The sequence below is a fragment of the Mobula birostris genome, chromosome 28, assembly GCF_030028105.1.
Source record: "Mobula birostris isolate sMobBir1 chromosome 28, sMobBir1.hap1, whole genome shotgun sequence".
In the NCBI taxonomy this organism is placed as follows: domain Eukaryota; kingdom Metazoa; phylum Chordata; class Chondrichthyes; order Myliobatiformes; family Myliobatidae; genus Mobula; species Mobula birostris.
The window spans coordinates 20897314-20911844 of NC_092397.1; the positions used below are offsets into that span (position 1 = coordinate 20897314).

General features: G+C 46.7%; 2 protein-coding genes and 1 pseudogene across 2 annotated transcripts; 2 read left to right on the plus strand and 1 right to left on the minus strand.

Annotated features, from left to right (window-relative positions):
• The first annotated feature begins 310 nt into the window (after nucleotides 1-310).
• Nucleotides 311-810, plus strand: LOC140189319 (histone H4-like; annotated as a pseudogene).
• Nucleotides 811-1370: 560 nt separating this feature from the next.
• LOC140188951 (histone H3) lies at nucleotides 1371-1781 on the plus strand. The gene has a single exon (XM_072245607.1). The coding sequence runs from the start codon at nucleotides 1371-1373 to the stop codon at nucleotides 1779-1781; it is 411 nt and encodes a 136-aa protein (XP_072101708.1).
• Nucleotides 1782-2774: 993 nt separating this feature from the next.
• LOC140189147 (histone H1-like) lies at nucleotides 2775-3398 on the minus strand. The gene has a single exon (XM_072245846.1). It carries the CDS (start codon nucleotides 3393-3395, stop codon nucleotides 2775-2777), a length of 621 nt encoding a protein of 206 aa, XP_072101947.1. The 5' UTR covers nucleotides 3396-3398.
• Nucleotides 3399-14531: the final 11133 nt, after the last annotated feature.

The following is a 14531-nucleotide window of genomic DNA, read 5'->3' on the forward strand; positions in this document are numbered from 1 at the left end:
GCTCGCACTGGTCATGGAGCCAGGTGGGACAGACCGAGGTCCTCGGGGATTTGTAGAATGGAAAAGCACTTCCTATAATTTAAAGCAGGAGAATCAGCAAAAACCCAGAAACCGTTCAGTACGTACGTGGTGTGTGAGGGAGTTTTGTTTTTCGCTGGAGCGCTTTGTGTCGGATGAATCGTTGGAAATTGGCGGTTGTGGTAAAGTGAGGCGGAGCTGGACGATGAGAGGCCGCTCTCGGCTCTGTCCGTCACTCTGACTCTGTCTCCTCCCCTCCCCGCCTCTGTCTCTCTGCGCGTTTCTCGGGCAGGTCGGGGCGCTGTGTATAAAAGGAGACAGCAGCAGGCAGTTTGTCAGTGAGCGGCGACCTGAGTGAAGCAGCATCATGTCTGGCAGAGGGAAAGGCGGAGCCAAGCGGCACCGGAAAGTGCTCCGTGATAACATCCAGGGCATCACCAAACCGGCCATCCGCCGTCTGGCTGCCGTGGCGGCGTCAAGCGGATCTCGGGTCTGATCTACGAGGAGACCCGCGGGGTGCTGAAGGTTTTCCTGGAGAATGTGATCCGGGATGCGGTCACCTACACTGAACACGCCAAGCGCAAGACCGTCACTGCCATGGATGTGGTGTACGCTCTGAAACGCCAGGGCCGCACTCTCTACGGCTTCGGCGGCTGAAAATCACCCACTTCCTCCCGAGCACGAAACAAAGGCTCTTTTAAGAGCCACCCACCGCCTCACGGACGAAGCCGTATCCACAGACAAAATTTTGATTATTTTTTATCGATATATTCACCTGAGTTACATTTGCAACAGATTAATCGGTTCCGCTTGAAATCAACCTGCGAACCTGCCTTTCCAGTCCGTGATTACAATAAAATCTCTGAATTCATTAAGGTGGATCTTAATCCTTTTATCCGTCTCGGACAGAAATAAGTTCACTCGTTTAGAGAAACGATTCCGTAATTACGCATTTAAATCTTAACTGAGGGAATTAGATATTAAATAAAAGTGAAATTGTATAATCCGTCATAGAATTAATTGCAAATAAAAATAATCAGGCAGTTGCTGGCTGCTCTGAAATTGGCGGGCGATTTGAACTGTATCCCGCGCTAATCACATTGCACTCTGATTGGATGAACACCGACTGCCAGTTAACACTTTCTCATTTGGCCCTTAATTGTTATTCGCCATCAGCCTGCATGAAATGAGTCAACCAATCGCAGAAACTAGATCCTTTAATAGACACCTGATGACGAGCCAATCAGAGGCGATGGGATGGCCCTTCTCAAACAGTATATAGTCATGTCCCTGAACCCATTCCGTCTATATTGTTCCTGTATTTCAGCCTGTGTTCTCGGTTTTGAGGGAGAATGGCCCGCACCAAGCAGACAGCGCGTAAATCGACCGGAGGGAAAGCTCCTCGTAAACAGTTGGCGACCAAAGCGGCGCGGAAGAGCGCTCCAGCCACCGGCGGAGTGAAGAAGCCTCACCGCTACCGGCCCGGCACCGTGGCTCTGCGGGAGATCCGGCGCTACCAGAAATCCACCGAGCTGCTCATCCGCAAACTTCCCTTCCAGCGCCTGGTGCGGGAGATCGCTCAAGACTTCAAAACCGATCTGCGCTTCCAGAGCTCGGCCGTCATGGCCCTGCAGGAGGCTAGCGAGGCTTACCTGGTCGGGCTGTTTGAGGACACTAACCTGTGTGCCATCCACGCCAAGCGAGTCACCATCATGCCCAAGGACATCCAGTTGGCCCGCCGCATCCGCGGGGAGCGCGCCTAAACCCAGCCTCCACAACAAACAGAAGAAAAGGCTCTTTTAAGAGCCACTACCACAGCAAAGGAAAGGGCTGTCGCTTGCTGATCATTGTATTATTGTAGTGGCGATCGGCCCTCCTGATGGGGTTGTTCGGTTTTGTACTAACTGACCGCGATCATCAGCTGTTCTGTGCCGTCTGGTTGATTCAGCGAGGGACAGGAGGTGAATGCGCTCCCTCCCCGTCAGGGTCTCAACTGGCCCTTCATTTCTCCCACAAACCAGCCATGTACAGCTGCTGCGGCTGTTACCGTTTTGTTTGCTTTGGACATGCCCGGCTGTCCTTGGAGTGGGAGCATGTGGTCGCGCTGGGAACAGAGGGGGATTTCCTGGAGCGGTGACCCCAGGCAATAGTGCTTATTGTTTTTTTTTAATTTGCTTTCCCTCTCTTGTACATATTTGATGTTGGTGTTTTGTGTGAATAAACTTATGTAGTTTTGTGGCTGGTAACTGAATGAAGGTCAGTCGGCAATGTCACGGGGTAGTTTATCATATATCTTCCCCCTGCAGTCCATCCCCAGAGACAGATCCCTCTCTCAAGACGCCCCCTCCCCTCTCACATGGGTTTCAGCAGTTCCCAATCAACACAGCAGAATCGGGCTTTGGGGTGTGAGGCGCGTAATCTCCGCTGGAGTCAGTGTCTCAGTCACTCTCTCCCGGCATAGGAGAAGGGACTGGGCTTACACCTACATCACATGTCTCTCAATCTCAATCTCTCTCTCTCACACACACACACCCTGAGTGAAACTCAGTGTTTCACTTCAAATCTGGGACGTCACGGCGGCACTGAATGTCAGAGAGGTACCGGGAATATCGGATTTTATGGGAGAAGTTCCCCCGGAAAACTCAGTCGGACCCGCAGCGGGAATCACAATATTCATGATCAGCTCTTTTCTGAGATGTGGGTGGCTCTGAGAAGAGCCGTTGGGTTCAAACACTCACAAATGGTGTATTCTCGATTTACTTTTTGACTGCTGTCTTCTTGGGCTTCGGCGCCGCCTTCTTAGCCGCTGTTTTCTTCACTGCCGCTTTCTTGGCCGCTGGTTTCTTCGCTGCCGCTTTCTTGGCCGCTGGTTTCTTCGCTGCCGCTTTCTTGGCCGCTGGTTTCTTCGCTGCCGCTTTCTTGGCCGCTGGTTTCTTCGCTGCCGCTTTGTTGGCCGCTGGTTTCTTCGCTGCCGCTTTCTTGGCGCCAGACTTGTTGCTGGAAGATTTCTTTGCCGGTGGCTTGTTCGCTTTCTTCACCGTTTTCACGGCACTTTTTCCTTGACCGGATTTAAAGGATCCCGAAAGACCCGCGCCCTTGGTCTGAACCAAGGAGCCGCTTTCCACTCTCTTCTTGATGCACATCCTGATCTGGGCGCGACGTTTCCCCACATCGACACCGCTGCTGGTCAGAGCCTTCATGATGGCCACAGCGGACATCCCCTTCCTATCGCGACAACCCGCCACAATCTTGTCGATTTGTTCGCCCAGCTTGGGACCGGCTGGTTTGCTCCGGCCGGCCGCCTTCTTCTTGGGACTCCTCTTTGCGGCGGCGGGTGCGGCTGGAGGAGCCATTTCGGCGGGTGCTGTCTCGGTCATGTCGGCGACTCTGGAAAATGCTTCTCACAATCAGACTGAATGAGAACTGAAGCGAAAGGCGGCGGCACAGAGCAATTTAAAGGCAGCGAGCGGACGGGGCGGAGACATCCTGCTGTCAGCTCCCGGAGACTTCAGTTTTCTGTGTTTCTCTCTCCTCAAAAACTCTCCGATTCCAATTAAAATCGGACAGTCCGGAGACTCGGACTGGCCCCTGTCCGTCACTGACGCCGCAAAGTTCGCTGGAAATAAAGTTTATTCAAGATTAAAGGCAGCTCTTTCTATTTTAACCCGTTTCATTATTGCGCTGCCCGCGATCTCTCTCCCGATCAGTGACCTGTTCTCTCCTTTTGGACTGAAATACTAAAAGTAACGAAAACTTTGCGGTTTACTCCAGCTTCGGGACGGAGCGGGAGAGTGAGGCGATTCCGTAACAGAGAATTTTTTTTCATTTTGTTTATCAGACGCTGGGAAATCCTACGATATGTTCGGACCCACAAACACAGCGACAGTAGTCTAAACCGCCCGCCCCTTTTACACACTCTCTCTGACATAATGCTCCCAGCAACACACACAGAAAATGCTGGTGAACGCAGCAGGCCAGGCAGCATCTATAGGAAGAGGTACAGTCGACGTTTCGGGCCGGGACCCTTCGTCAGGACTCTGGTGCTAAATGCGGCCTGACTTGTTGGGTTCCTCCAGCATTTTGGCCATCAAAATTAAACGACAGTTTCCATGTCATATAACACTGATAAATCTGATTCTGATCCCAAGGAATAGAGGACAAAGGACATTGTTTGGCCAAATTCTCTGTGTAACTGAGAACCTCAGGTCCGGGAAACATCATTGGAAATCTTTTCTACACTCTCCCCAGTTTAACCCTGTTTCCGATAACGGTGACGAGAGCTGTACACAAATCAGCAAGTGTGGCCTCCGGTCACTTACACAACTCTATCATAATGTCCGAACTGATATACTTAATCCCCTGACTAATGAAGACCAGCATGTTACGTTCTGCATCACCCTGTCTACCAGTGATATCTCTTTCAATGAACCGTGTGTGCACTTTACCCCTAAATCTCTCCAGTCCATTCCACTCCCTAATGACCGATCATTCACAGTGCAAGTTGATTTAGGCTAGTTAGAAGAGTGGGCTGAAAGATGGCAGATGGAGTTTAATGTTCATAAATGTGAGGTGCTATATTTTGTTTGGACTAATCAAAATATGACATACATGGTAAATAGTAGAGCATTGAAGAATGCAGTAGAACAGAGGGATCGAGAAATAATGGTGCATAGTTCCCTGAAGGTGGAATCTCATGCTGATAGGGTGGTGAAGAAAGCTTTTGGTATGCTGGCCTTTATAAATCAGAGCATTGAGTATAGGAGTTGGTATATAATGTTGAAATTGTACAAGGCATTGGTAAGGCCAAATTTAGAGTATTGTGTACAGTTCTGGTCACCGAATTATAGGAAAGATGTCAAAAAAATTGAGAGAGTACAGAGAAGATTTACTAGAATGTTACCTGGGTTTCATCTCCGAAGATACAGAGAAAGGTTGAACAAGTTGGGTCTTTATTCTTTGGAGCGTAGAAGGTTGAGGGGGGACTTGATAGAGGTATTTAAAATTATGAGGGGGATAGATAGAGTTGATGTGGATAGGCCTTTTCCATTGAGAGTGGGGGAGATTCAAACAAGAGGACATGAGTTGAGAGTTAAAGGGCAAAAGTTTAGGGGTAACATGACGGGGAACTTGTTTACTCAGAGAGTGGCAGCTCTGTGGAGTGAGCTTCCAGCAAAAGTGGTTGAGGCAGGTTCGATGTTGTCATTTAAAGTTAAATTCAATAGCTATATGGACAGGAAAGGAATGGAGGGTTATGGGCTGAGTGCAGGTTGGTGGGACAAGGTGAGAGTAAGAGTTTGGCACAGACTAGAAGGACTGAGATGGCCTGTTTCTGTGCTGTAATTGTTATATGGTTATAAGTTCTACACTGGTTTGACTTTCCAATATGCACCGCCTCACACTTAACTGTATTGAAATACATTTGCCACACTGTGGCCCTCTTCCCGAAATGATCACGGTCCCCCTGTAATCTGCAACAATCTTCTTCGCTATCAAGAACATTTGCTGATCATATGTAAATCAAATATACAAATAACAAATGTCGAGGCTCCAAACTCTGGCCCCTGCAGCTCACCGCTAATCACCGGCCTCCATTCTGTGAAACAACCTTCAAGCACAACCCTCTGCTTCCTACCACCAAGACAACTTTGAATCCAGCTGACTCGCTCACACTGGAGACAGTGGGGCCTAACCTTCCAGACCAGGCTGCCATGTGAGACTTTCTCCAAGGTTCATATAATATCACATCTACCTTTTTACCCTCCTGCATCTTCAAAAACTCAGAGATTCTCCAACCACAACTCCCTGTGCACAAAGCCCTTATGACACCTAATTCGCTATTCAAATGCTGGTACATCGTGACTCAGAATCCTCTCCAGTAGCTTCCCCACTACTGATGTCAGACTGACCTGCATGTAGTTCCCGGCTTGTCCTTGCAAATAATGGAAAAACATTCGCCTCTTTCCATTCTCCAGGATTTTCATCAGTGGTTTCTACCTCCCGTGAAGTAATTGCTCAGGTCCGGAGGATTTATCCCCCACCTAATGCATTGTATGGCCCTCCATTCTCTGCACATCCACGTACCTATCTGGGAGACTCTTGGATGCCTGTATTGTTCATCAGGCAAGGTGGTGCTGGCGATACACGGTGACATCGTGAGGGCAGCTCACAAAGCATGTAGATACACTTCTTCTGAACTACTATCACTGCAAACTGCAGCCTGTAATTTCCATTTAAAGACATGTACTTGGAAACCATTTGAAGAAACAAGCAATTTTCTGAGCTCTTTGTTGTCTCTGCAAACTTGACTCTTAGAAATGCAGGTATGGCACCTTGAAGTTCGAAGTTCAAATTCCAAAGTAAATGTTTTATCAAAATACTCTAGATATATGTCACCATGTACAAACCTGACATTTGTTTTCCTGTGGGCATAGTCAGTCAATCCAAGAAACATAATAGGATCAATGAAAGACTGCACCCAACGAGATGGACAATCAACCAATGTGCAAATGACAACAAACTGTGCAAATACCAAAGGAAAAAAATCAGAAATAATAATAATAACTTAATAAGGAATAAATATCGAGAACATGAGATGAAAAGTCAGTGAAAGCAATTCCATAGATAGTGGGAACAGTTCAATGTTGGGATGAGTAAAGTTGAGTGAAGTTATCCCAACATATTCACATGCCTTTTGTACACTGGCCGTGATCAGTGAATGTGGTTAGTATCGGAATCAAAATCAAGTTTATTAATACGAATATATGTCATGAACTTTGTTGTCTTGCTACAGCAGTACACTGCAATTTATTAAAAAAAAACAGTTAAAATAAGAACTATACATTAAACTAAACAGTGTAAAAAGAGGATCAGGGAGGGGTGTGAGCCCGAAGATGAGAATGAGAAACATGATACCTGATCCATTCTAGCCTGTTTTACTCTTTTCATGTCTGAAAAATAAAACTTTTAGTATCTTCTTTTATATCATTTCCCAGCTTACTTTCACAATTCATCTGTTCTCTCCAGGTTGCTATTGTAGTTGTCTTCTGTTGTTTTCTTAAGTTTCCTAATCCATTAATTTTTGTGATATTGTATGCCCTCTCATGTTCTTTTATGAGGCCTTTGTCTTCTGTTGTTAGTGATATTTGCCTCATCCTCCCTTTCAAATACTGTTTCTGCTGAGGGATGAACTGATCCTGCATCCGTCAAATTACTCCTGGAAACTCAAGTTTTTCATACAAAGGTAATCTGCTTAATACTGGGGAAGTCAAAATGCCCGACTGCTGTAAGCCTGTTCCCATTACCCCTCTGTGTGACTTACCAACACGTCTGGTCCATAATATCTCACCCTATCGGGAGACTGGCAGTATAATCCCATCAAAATCATCATACATCATTTTATTTAAAACCTCCACTTACAAGACCTTATCAAAACCCTCACTTATTACTGCAGTGTTGGTCTCCTTAATCAAAGATGCAACACCTCCCACACCTGAGTCTGAGAGAAGTGAAATGTCTTTGAAGCATGATAACTGTGTCCTTGTTGACAACTTCCATGTTCAATATGTACACCAGCATCTGTGTGGCAAAACCGTGACCCTCAGGTACACTTTAAATATTTCCCCTTCACCTTAAAAAATTATCCTGTAGTTTTACACTCCCCTACCTTCACACATAGACTGGTCACCCAATGATTTTATAAACCTCTGAACGGTCACAGCTTCTTATCATCTAGGGAGAGAAAGAGAGTCCCAGCCTATCCAAGCTTCTGCTGATAATTCAAGGCCTCCAGTGTCAGTGACATCCTCATTAAACTTCCCTCCACACTGTCCAGCTTTGTGACATCCTTCTTGCAACTGGGTGAGCAGAACTGTGCACAATACAGTGTGGTCTCACTTTGACTTTTACAGTTGCCATATGACATCCCAACTTCTCTACTCAATTCCCTGACCAATGAAGACAAATAGGACAAACACCATCTTCACCATCCTGACTACCTGTGTTGTCACTTTCAGTGAATGATGTTCCTGTATTCCATGGTCTTTCTGTTCTGTAATACTCTCCAAGGGACAATAATTTACTGTGCAGGTCCTTCCCTGGTTGAACTTCTCATAATGCAACACCTCAGCCTTGTCCATGTCAACATCCTTCTGCCATTCTTTGGCCAACTTCCCCAGTTCATCTCGATCCCATTGTACTCTCAGATAATCTTCACTGTCCACTCTACCACCAATGTTGTTGTCACCTGCAAACTCACTAATCACATTATCAACAATGACAGGGAAATTGTTAACATACATGACAAATGACAGTACCAGCACTGATCCCTGTGAATGTGACTGGTCAGAGGCCTCCAACCTGAATAACAAGCTGCCACGACCACCCTCTGTCTCCTTCCACCAAATCAATTTTGTGACGCTGATGTTAGGTAGTGTTGATAGTCCAGTTGGAAATCAGTTAGTGGAGAGGAGGAAGCTGTTCCTAAAACATTACGTGTGCGTTCAGGTTCCTGTACCTCTTCTCCAATGGTAATAATAAAAAGCGGGCACATCCTGGATGGTCCAGAGAGCAGAGCAGATACAGACCTGACATGGGAGATTTGAAGGGGAAAGTGAATCCATTTAATGGGACTGGTGAAGCAGAGTGACTTGGAGAATTGATCAACAGGAGACATGGCCTTTCAGGAGAGCAGCAGCAGCCGGGTCTGTGATTCTGATGTACAGCAGGGGAGGGTGGAGACAAAGAGATCTGTAATCACTGGTTTACTCCTGATGCCAAGTGCTGGTAAGGACAGGGCAGGTGGATGTGAGGATGAGGAGCTGGTACAGGAGAACAGGTTCAGGTTTCCAGCCACTGGGATCTCTGCTGGGGCAGAGGTGACCTGTAGAAGTGGGACAGGCTGCACTTGAACCAGCCGGGTCAAATATGGGCAGATTTGTTAATGTGTCGCAGGAGGATTGAAATGATTCATCAGTGGGTTGGCAACCAAAATAGTGGTGTGGCAGATGATAGCCCTTTACTCTGCCATGATAGTGGCTCCTAAAAGAGCCTTTTGTTGTGTTTAGTGCCAAGGCTGGGTTCAGGCGGGCTCCCCGCAGAAGCATCGAGCCAGCTGGATGGTAACTTACTCGGCGTGGATGGCGCACAGGTTAGTGTCCTCGAAGAGCCCCACCAGGTAAGCCTCGCTCGCCTCCTGCAGGGCCATGACGGCCGAGCTCTGGAAACACAGATGGGTTTTGAAGTGCTGAGCGATCTCCCGCACCAGGTGCTGGAAAGCCGAGGATCCAGCTGCACAAGGAGGGACAGAGGCCGAGGTTCTGTAGCTATTTTATCAGGACGAGGAATGATGGTGTTAAATGCTGGGTTCTAGTCAATATACAGCATCCTGACATAGGTATTTGTATTGCCCAGGTGCTCCAGTGCTGTGTGGAGAGCCACTGAGATCACATCTACCGCAAACATATTGTGGCGAGAGGCAAATTGCAGTGGGTCCCGGTCCTTCCTGGGACAGGTGTTCATTCTATCCATGACCAACCTCTCAAAGCATTTCATAACCGGAGATGTGAGTGCGACTGGACAATAGTCGTTAAGGCAGCTCACACTGACCTTCTTGGGTTCGGGAGCAGTTGTTGCCCTTTTGAAGCAGGTCAGAACTTTTGACTGCAGCAGTGAGAGATTGAAAATGTCTTTGACCACTTCCAGCAGTTGGTAGGCACAGGTTTTCAGAGCCTTACCAGGTACTCCATTGGGCCCTGCTGCCCGGCGAGGGTTCAGCCTCTTGAAAGACAGCCTGATGTCGGCCTCCAAGACAGAGATCACAGGGTCATCAGGCGCTGCACGTATCCTCATAGCTGTGGCTTTATTCTTCCTCTGAAAGTGAGCATAAAAGGGGTTGAGCTGGTCTGGTTGTGAAGCCTCACTGCCATTCATGATGTTGGGTTTGCTTTGTAGGAAATAATGGCTGCAACCACTGCCAGAGTTGACGTGCATCTGATGCAGGGAACATCTGGAATTCTCTACCCGGTGGGCATGAGGTCTGGATGAATGGACGGGTTTAAAGAGGAAGGGGTGGCACAGGAGCATCATGGTCAGCGCAGTGGTGACAGTACCAGTGACCTGGGTTTAATTCCCACTGTTGTCTGTCAGGAGAGCGGTTCGCATCTGGAATTCACTGCCTGCAGGGGTTGTGGGAATAAACAAACAGGACGTTCAAAGCCGAATTTGTCAGATCCTGCAGAGTCAGGTATACTGGTTCCAAACCCTCCCCTCACCTCCCAGCAATGTTTAAAGTCCATGGTAGACAAGGTTAGTTTGTGTAATAAAGACACTCTTCAGTAAAAACACTGACACTGTATTTCAAACACACTGAGCTGCCAGAGCACAGCACCGGCCGTGAGGACACAGACCAGTACAGCACACAGCTCTCTAAATAAAACACAATACTGACAGCCCAGAGCTGGACAACCCAGCATTTCACTGTAACTCTGACCTATAAACATCATTACCCCATCTACAGTATTTCACTGTAACTCTGACCTATAAACATCATTACCCCATCTACAGTATTTCACTGTAACTCTGACCTATAAACATCATTACTCCATCTACAGTATTTCACTGTAACTCTGACCTATAAACATCATTACCTCATCTACAGTACACACTTCATAATTTTGTATACCTCTATCTAATCTTGCAACAATATTCTGCATTCCAAGAAATAAAATCCTAACCTATTTGATCTTTCCAGAGAACTCAGGTCCTTAAGTCCCAGGAACATCCTTGTAAATTTTCTCTGTACTCTTTCAAGCTTATTTACATCTTTCTTATGGGTAGGTAAACAAAACTGCACACAATACTCCAAATTAGGAGTCACCAATGTCTTACACAACTTCAACATAACATCCATCTCCTGCACTTTGCCCTTTGTAAATCGAAGTACCATGTGCCTAAACTTTCTTTTTGACTTCATCTATCTGTGATACCACTTACTAGGAATTATGAATCTGTATTTCCAGATCCCTCAGCTTTAATGCACTTTTCAGTGCCCGACTGCTCACCGTGTAAGACCTACCCTGGTTTGTCCTTCGAAAATGCAACACCTCATCCTTGTCAGCATTAAATTCCAGCTGATCCAGATCACAGTGCAAGCTTTGAGCATCTTCCTCACTGTTCATTATACCTCCAATCCTGGTGTCATACAGAAAATTGTTGTCCCAGTTCACCACATTGTCATCTATATCAAAGATCTGGATGATAAACAATGGACTCAGACTGATTCCTGTGGCACATCACCAGTCACAGGCCTCCCGTCAGAGAAGCAATCATCTACAACCACTCTCGAACCTAACACTTAATCCAATTTACTACCTCATCTTGATGCTGAATGACTGAACTTTCTTGACCAAGAACCCATGTGAGACCTTGTCAAAGGCGTTGCTGAAGCCCATGTAGGCTACATCCACTGTCTTGCAGTCATCAACTTTCCTAGTAACTTCCTCAAAAAAACTCTACAAGAGTAGTTAGACATGACGTACCATATACAAAACTATATTAACTATTCCCAATCAGTCCCTGTCTATCCAAATAATTATATCTATGGTTGTTATATCTAGAGTTTATGTCTGGATCCAGAGCAAGTGGGCAAGGGACTAAACCAGTACTTCACATCAGTATTCATCAATGTGGTCATCGAGGATAGTGAGATCAGAGAAGGGAGTGATGCTGATATTCCAGGGCATGTTGTTCCTCAGGCAATAGAGACAAACCAGGAAATTATAGACTGGTGAGATTTGGATCAATGCTCGGGAAATACTCTTAGACGTAGGACCTCTCATAAAAGTTTGGAGGGTAAAATGAGGATATCAGGATTTGGAAGGCAAAGTGAGCAAAATCCCAAGAGATTCTCTCAGTATATTCATAGGAAAAGGGAAGTTAGATGGAAAATCATTCCCCATGGAGATGAACATGGCCTCGGTATGTGGAACCGAAGGAAATAGGAGAGGCTTTCCATGAATATTTCCAACAGTTATCTCACCATTGAGAAAATGCGGAAGCTAAGGAAGTGACAGAAATGAGCTGCGATGTCTTAGACCACATTCAAATGGGCAGGGATCTGTATTTGAGGTCTTAAGATTCATTAAGGTTGTTAAATCTCCAGGGTCTTATCAGGTACATTCTCGTACTTTGTGGGAAGCTGGAGAATACACTGTGGGGGCCAGGGGAGAGAGGGGACATATTCAGCCAGATGGGATCAGTTGTGGTCAGTGCAGACACTGTGGGCTGAAGGGCCTTTCCCTGTGCCGGACTGTCCCACGTGTGTTGTGTGTTGAAACTCAGACGGACACTCACTGTTACCGGTCGGCAGGCAGGAAGAGAAGAAGCCGGTGTTCACAGTGGAGACGCAGTCAGGTCCACCAGTCCGCTCCCACATCCACATGGCAATGGCAGAGAACAAGGAGCAGCTCGTCTCATCACCTCTGTGGCCCATTCCATCACCTCTCATTCTTCCAAAGGGCAGCAGGTTCAGACCGACCCTTCAGTTCAGTCGCTGCCGCCCCGCCGGGGGGAGGAAGCCTCACCTCCGCCCCCGGGCCCAGGGCGCTCCCCCTCCCGCCTCCGCGGCCCGTTGCCGAGGCAACGAGTCTCACGCTCCATGTGCTTCTCTGTGACGTCACAAGCAGCGACTCGGCAACGGGACGGGAAGGCAGCGGCCCAGGAGGCGGAGCAGAGTGAGCTGTCAATCAGAGGAGCCGCTGGTAAAGCTGCAAATCGGTCAATGTACTCTTCATGAAAAAGACCCGATCAGCGGGGGAAACCTCAAGTCGACCCCGGGTCCAGGGCCCTACCCGACCCTGGGGACTTTTCCAAGACTGCACTCTGGCTCTTGGACGTGTTTCCGCAAGATGCTGTCCTGTCACGTGACATCGCGGCCGCAGCCCGGGAGGAGGAGCGATGTAGCTGTCAATCAGAGGAGCGGCAGCGGGCCGTCACTGTGCTCGGAGGGATTTTGTTGTCAAACCTGTAACTGGAGGGAAAATGAACCTCTTGTAAACGAAAACAATAAAGATGTGGAAAATGGAAATGAGCGAGGTACAGTATAAAACTAAACAGAAGGGAAAGCTAATGCTGAGATGTTTAGTATGAATCAATTTCAGACATTCCACCCTGCAAAAACTCATTTCAGAGAAATAGCATCACCATTTCAGGATTTCAGGGAGGTAGAACCGGCCCCGCTCCTCCAGCAAGCCCATATACCACCCCCCCCCCACCCCCGGTCGACCTCCTAGGGCGCATGTATACGGGACATTTGATTATGAAAGAACACAACAATTTGACAAATATAGTAATTATTTACACACATACACATATATTATATATGTATATATACATACACATATTCCTTGTTGAGTATTTTGTTGGCAATCTCAATGTTAATGCAAATAACTTTTCTATTTCTTTTGCAAACTTTCCTTGTACTGTGATGTGGCTCTGCTGAAAAGAACTGTGAAATACTTGAGCAGCCTTCCCTGCAATTAGCCTCCCTAATATGTTATGTTCCCTAAAAAAAAGCATAAGGTGTATCCTTATTATATTGTCTTATGTAATACTTTGTTTAGTGATTTTGTCTAATCTGTAAACTGGGTATCTGCAGAAAATGTGACATTAAAATATGTACTTATAGATTATCATGGAGTCATTTTTTTATTCTATTACAACTTTAAGCACGTGTACAGGGAGTCTGGCCTCGTCACATAGGACATCAATAGAGTAGCTCTTTAGCAGCTAGCCAGCTAGTTTAGATAACATTAGTTATGCTACAGGAGCAGGGAGGTACTACTGCAGTTGTACAAGGCCTTAGTGAGACCACACCTGGAGTATTGTGTGCAGTTTTGGTCCCCTAATCTGAGGAAAGACATTCTTGCCATAGAGGGAGTACAAAGAAGGTTCGCCAGATTGATTCCTGGGATGGCAGGACTTTCATATGATGAAAGACTGGATCGGCTCGGCTTATACCCTCGGGAATTTAGAAGATTGAGGGGGGATCTGATTGAAATGTATAAAATTCTAAAGGGATTGGACAGGCTAGATGCAGGGAGATTGTTCCCGATGTTGGGGAAGTCCAGAATGAGGGGTCACAGTTTGAGGATAAAGGGGAAGCCTTTTAGGACCGAGATGAGGAAAAACTTCTTCACACAGAGAGTGGTGAATCTGTGGAATTCTCTGCTACAGGAAACAGTTGAGGTCAGTTCATTAGCTATATTTAAGAGGGAGTTAGATATGGCCTTTGTGGCTAAAGGGATCAAGGGGTATCGAGAGAAGGCAGGTACAGATTTCTGAGTTGGATGATCAGCCATGATAATACTGAATGGCGGTGCAGGCTTGAAGGGCCGAATGGACTACTCCTGCACCTATTTTCTATGTTTCGAATGAACGAATGATGCCTGTTAAACTCACCTCAACATGCCTTTTACAGTCTTAACCCACCATGGGCAATAGAAAAGTCATTGTTGCAA

What these genes read in the sequence shown, in the direction of transcription:
- LOC140188951 (XM_072245607.1), top strand. Translation starts at nt 1,371, where the DNA reads ATGGCCCGCACCAAGCAGACAGCGCGTAAATCGACCGGAGGGAAAGCT.
- LOC140189147 (XM_072245846.1), bottom strand. Translation starts at nt 3,395, where the DNA reads ATGACCGAGACAGCACCCGCCGAAATGGCTCCTCCAGCCGCACCCGCC.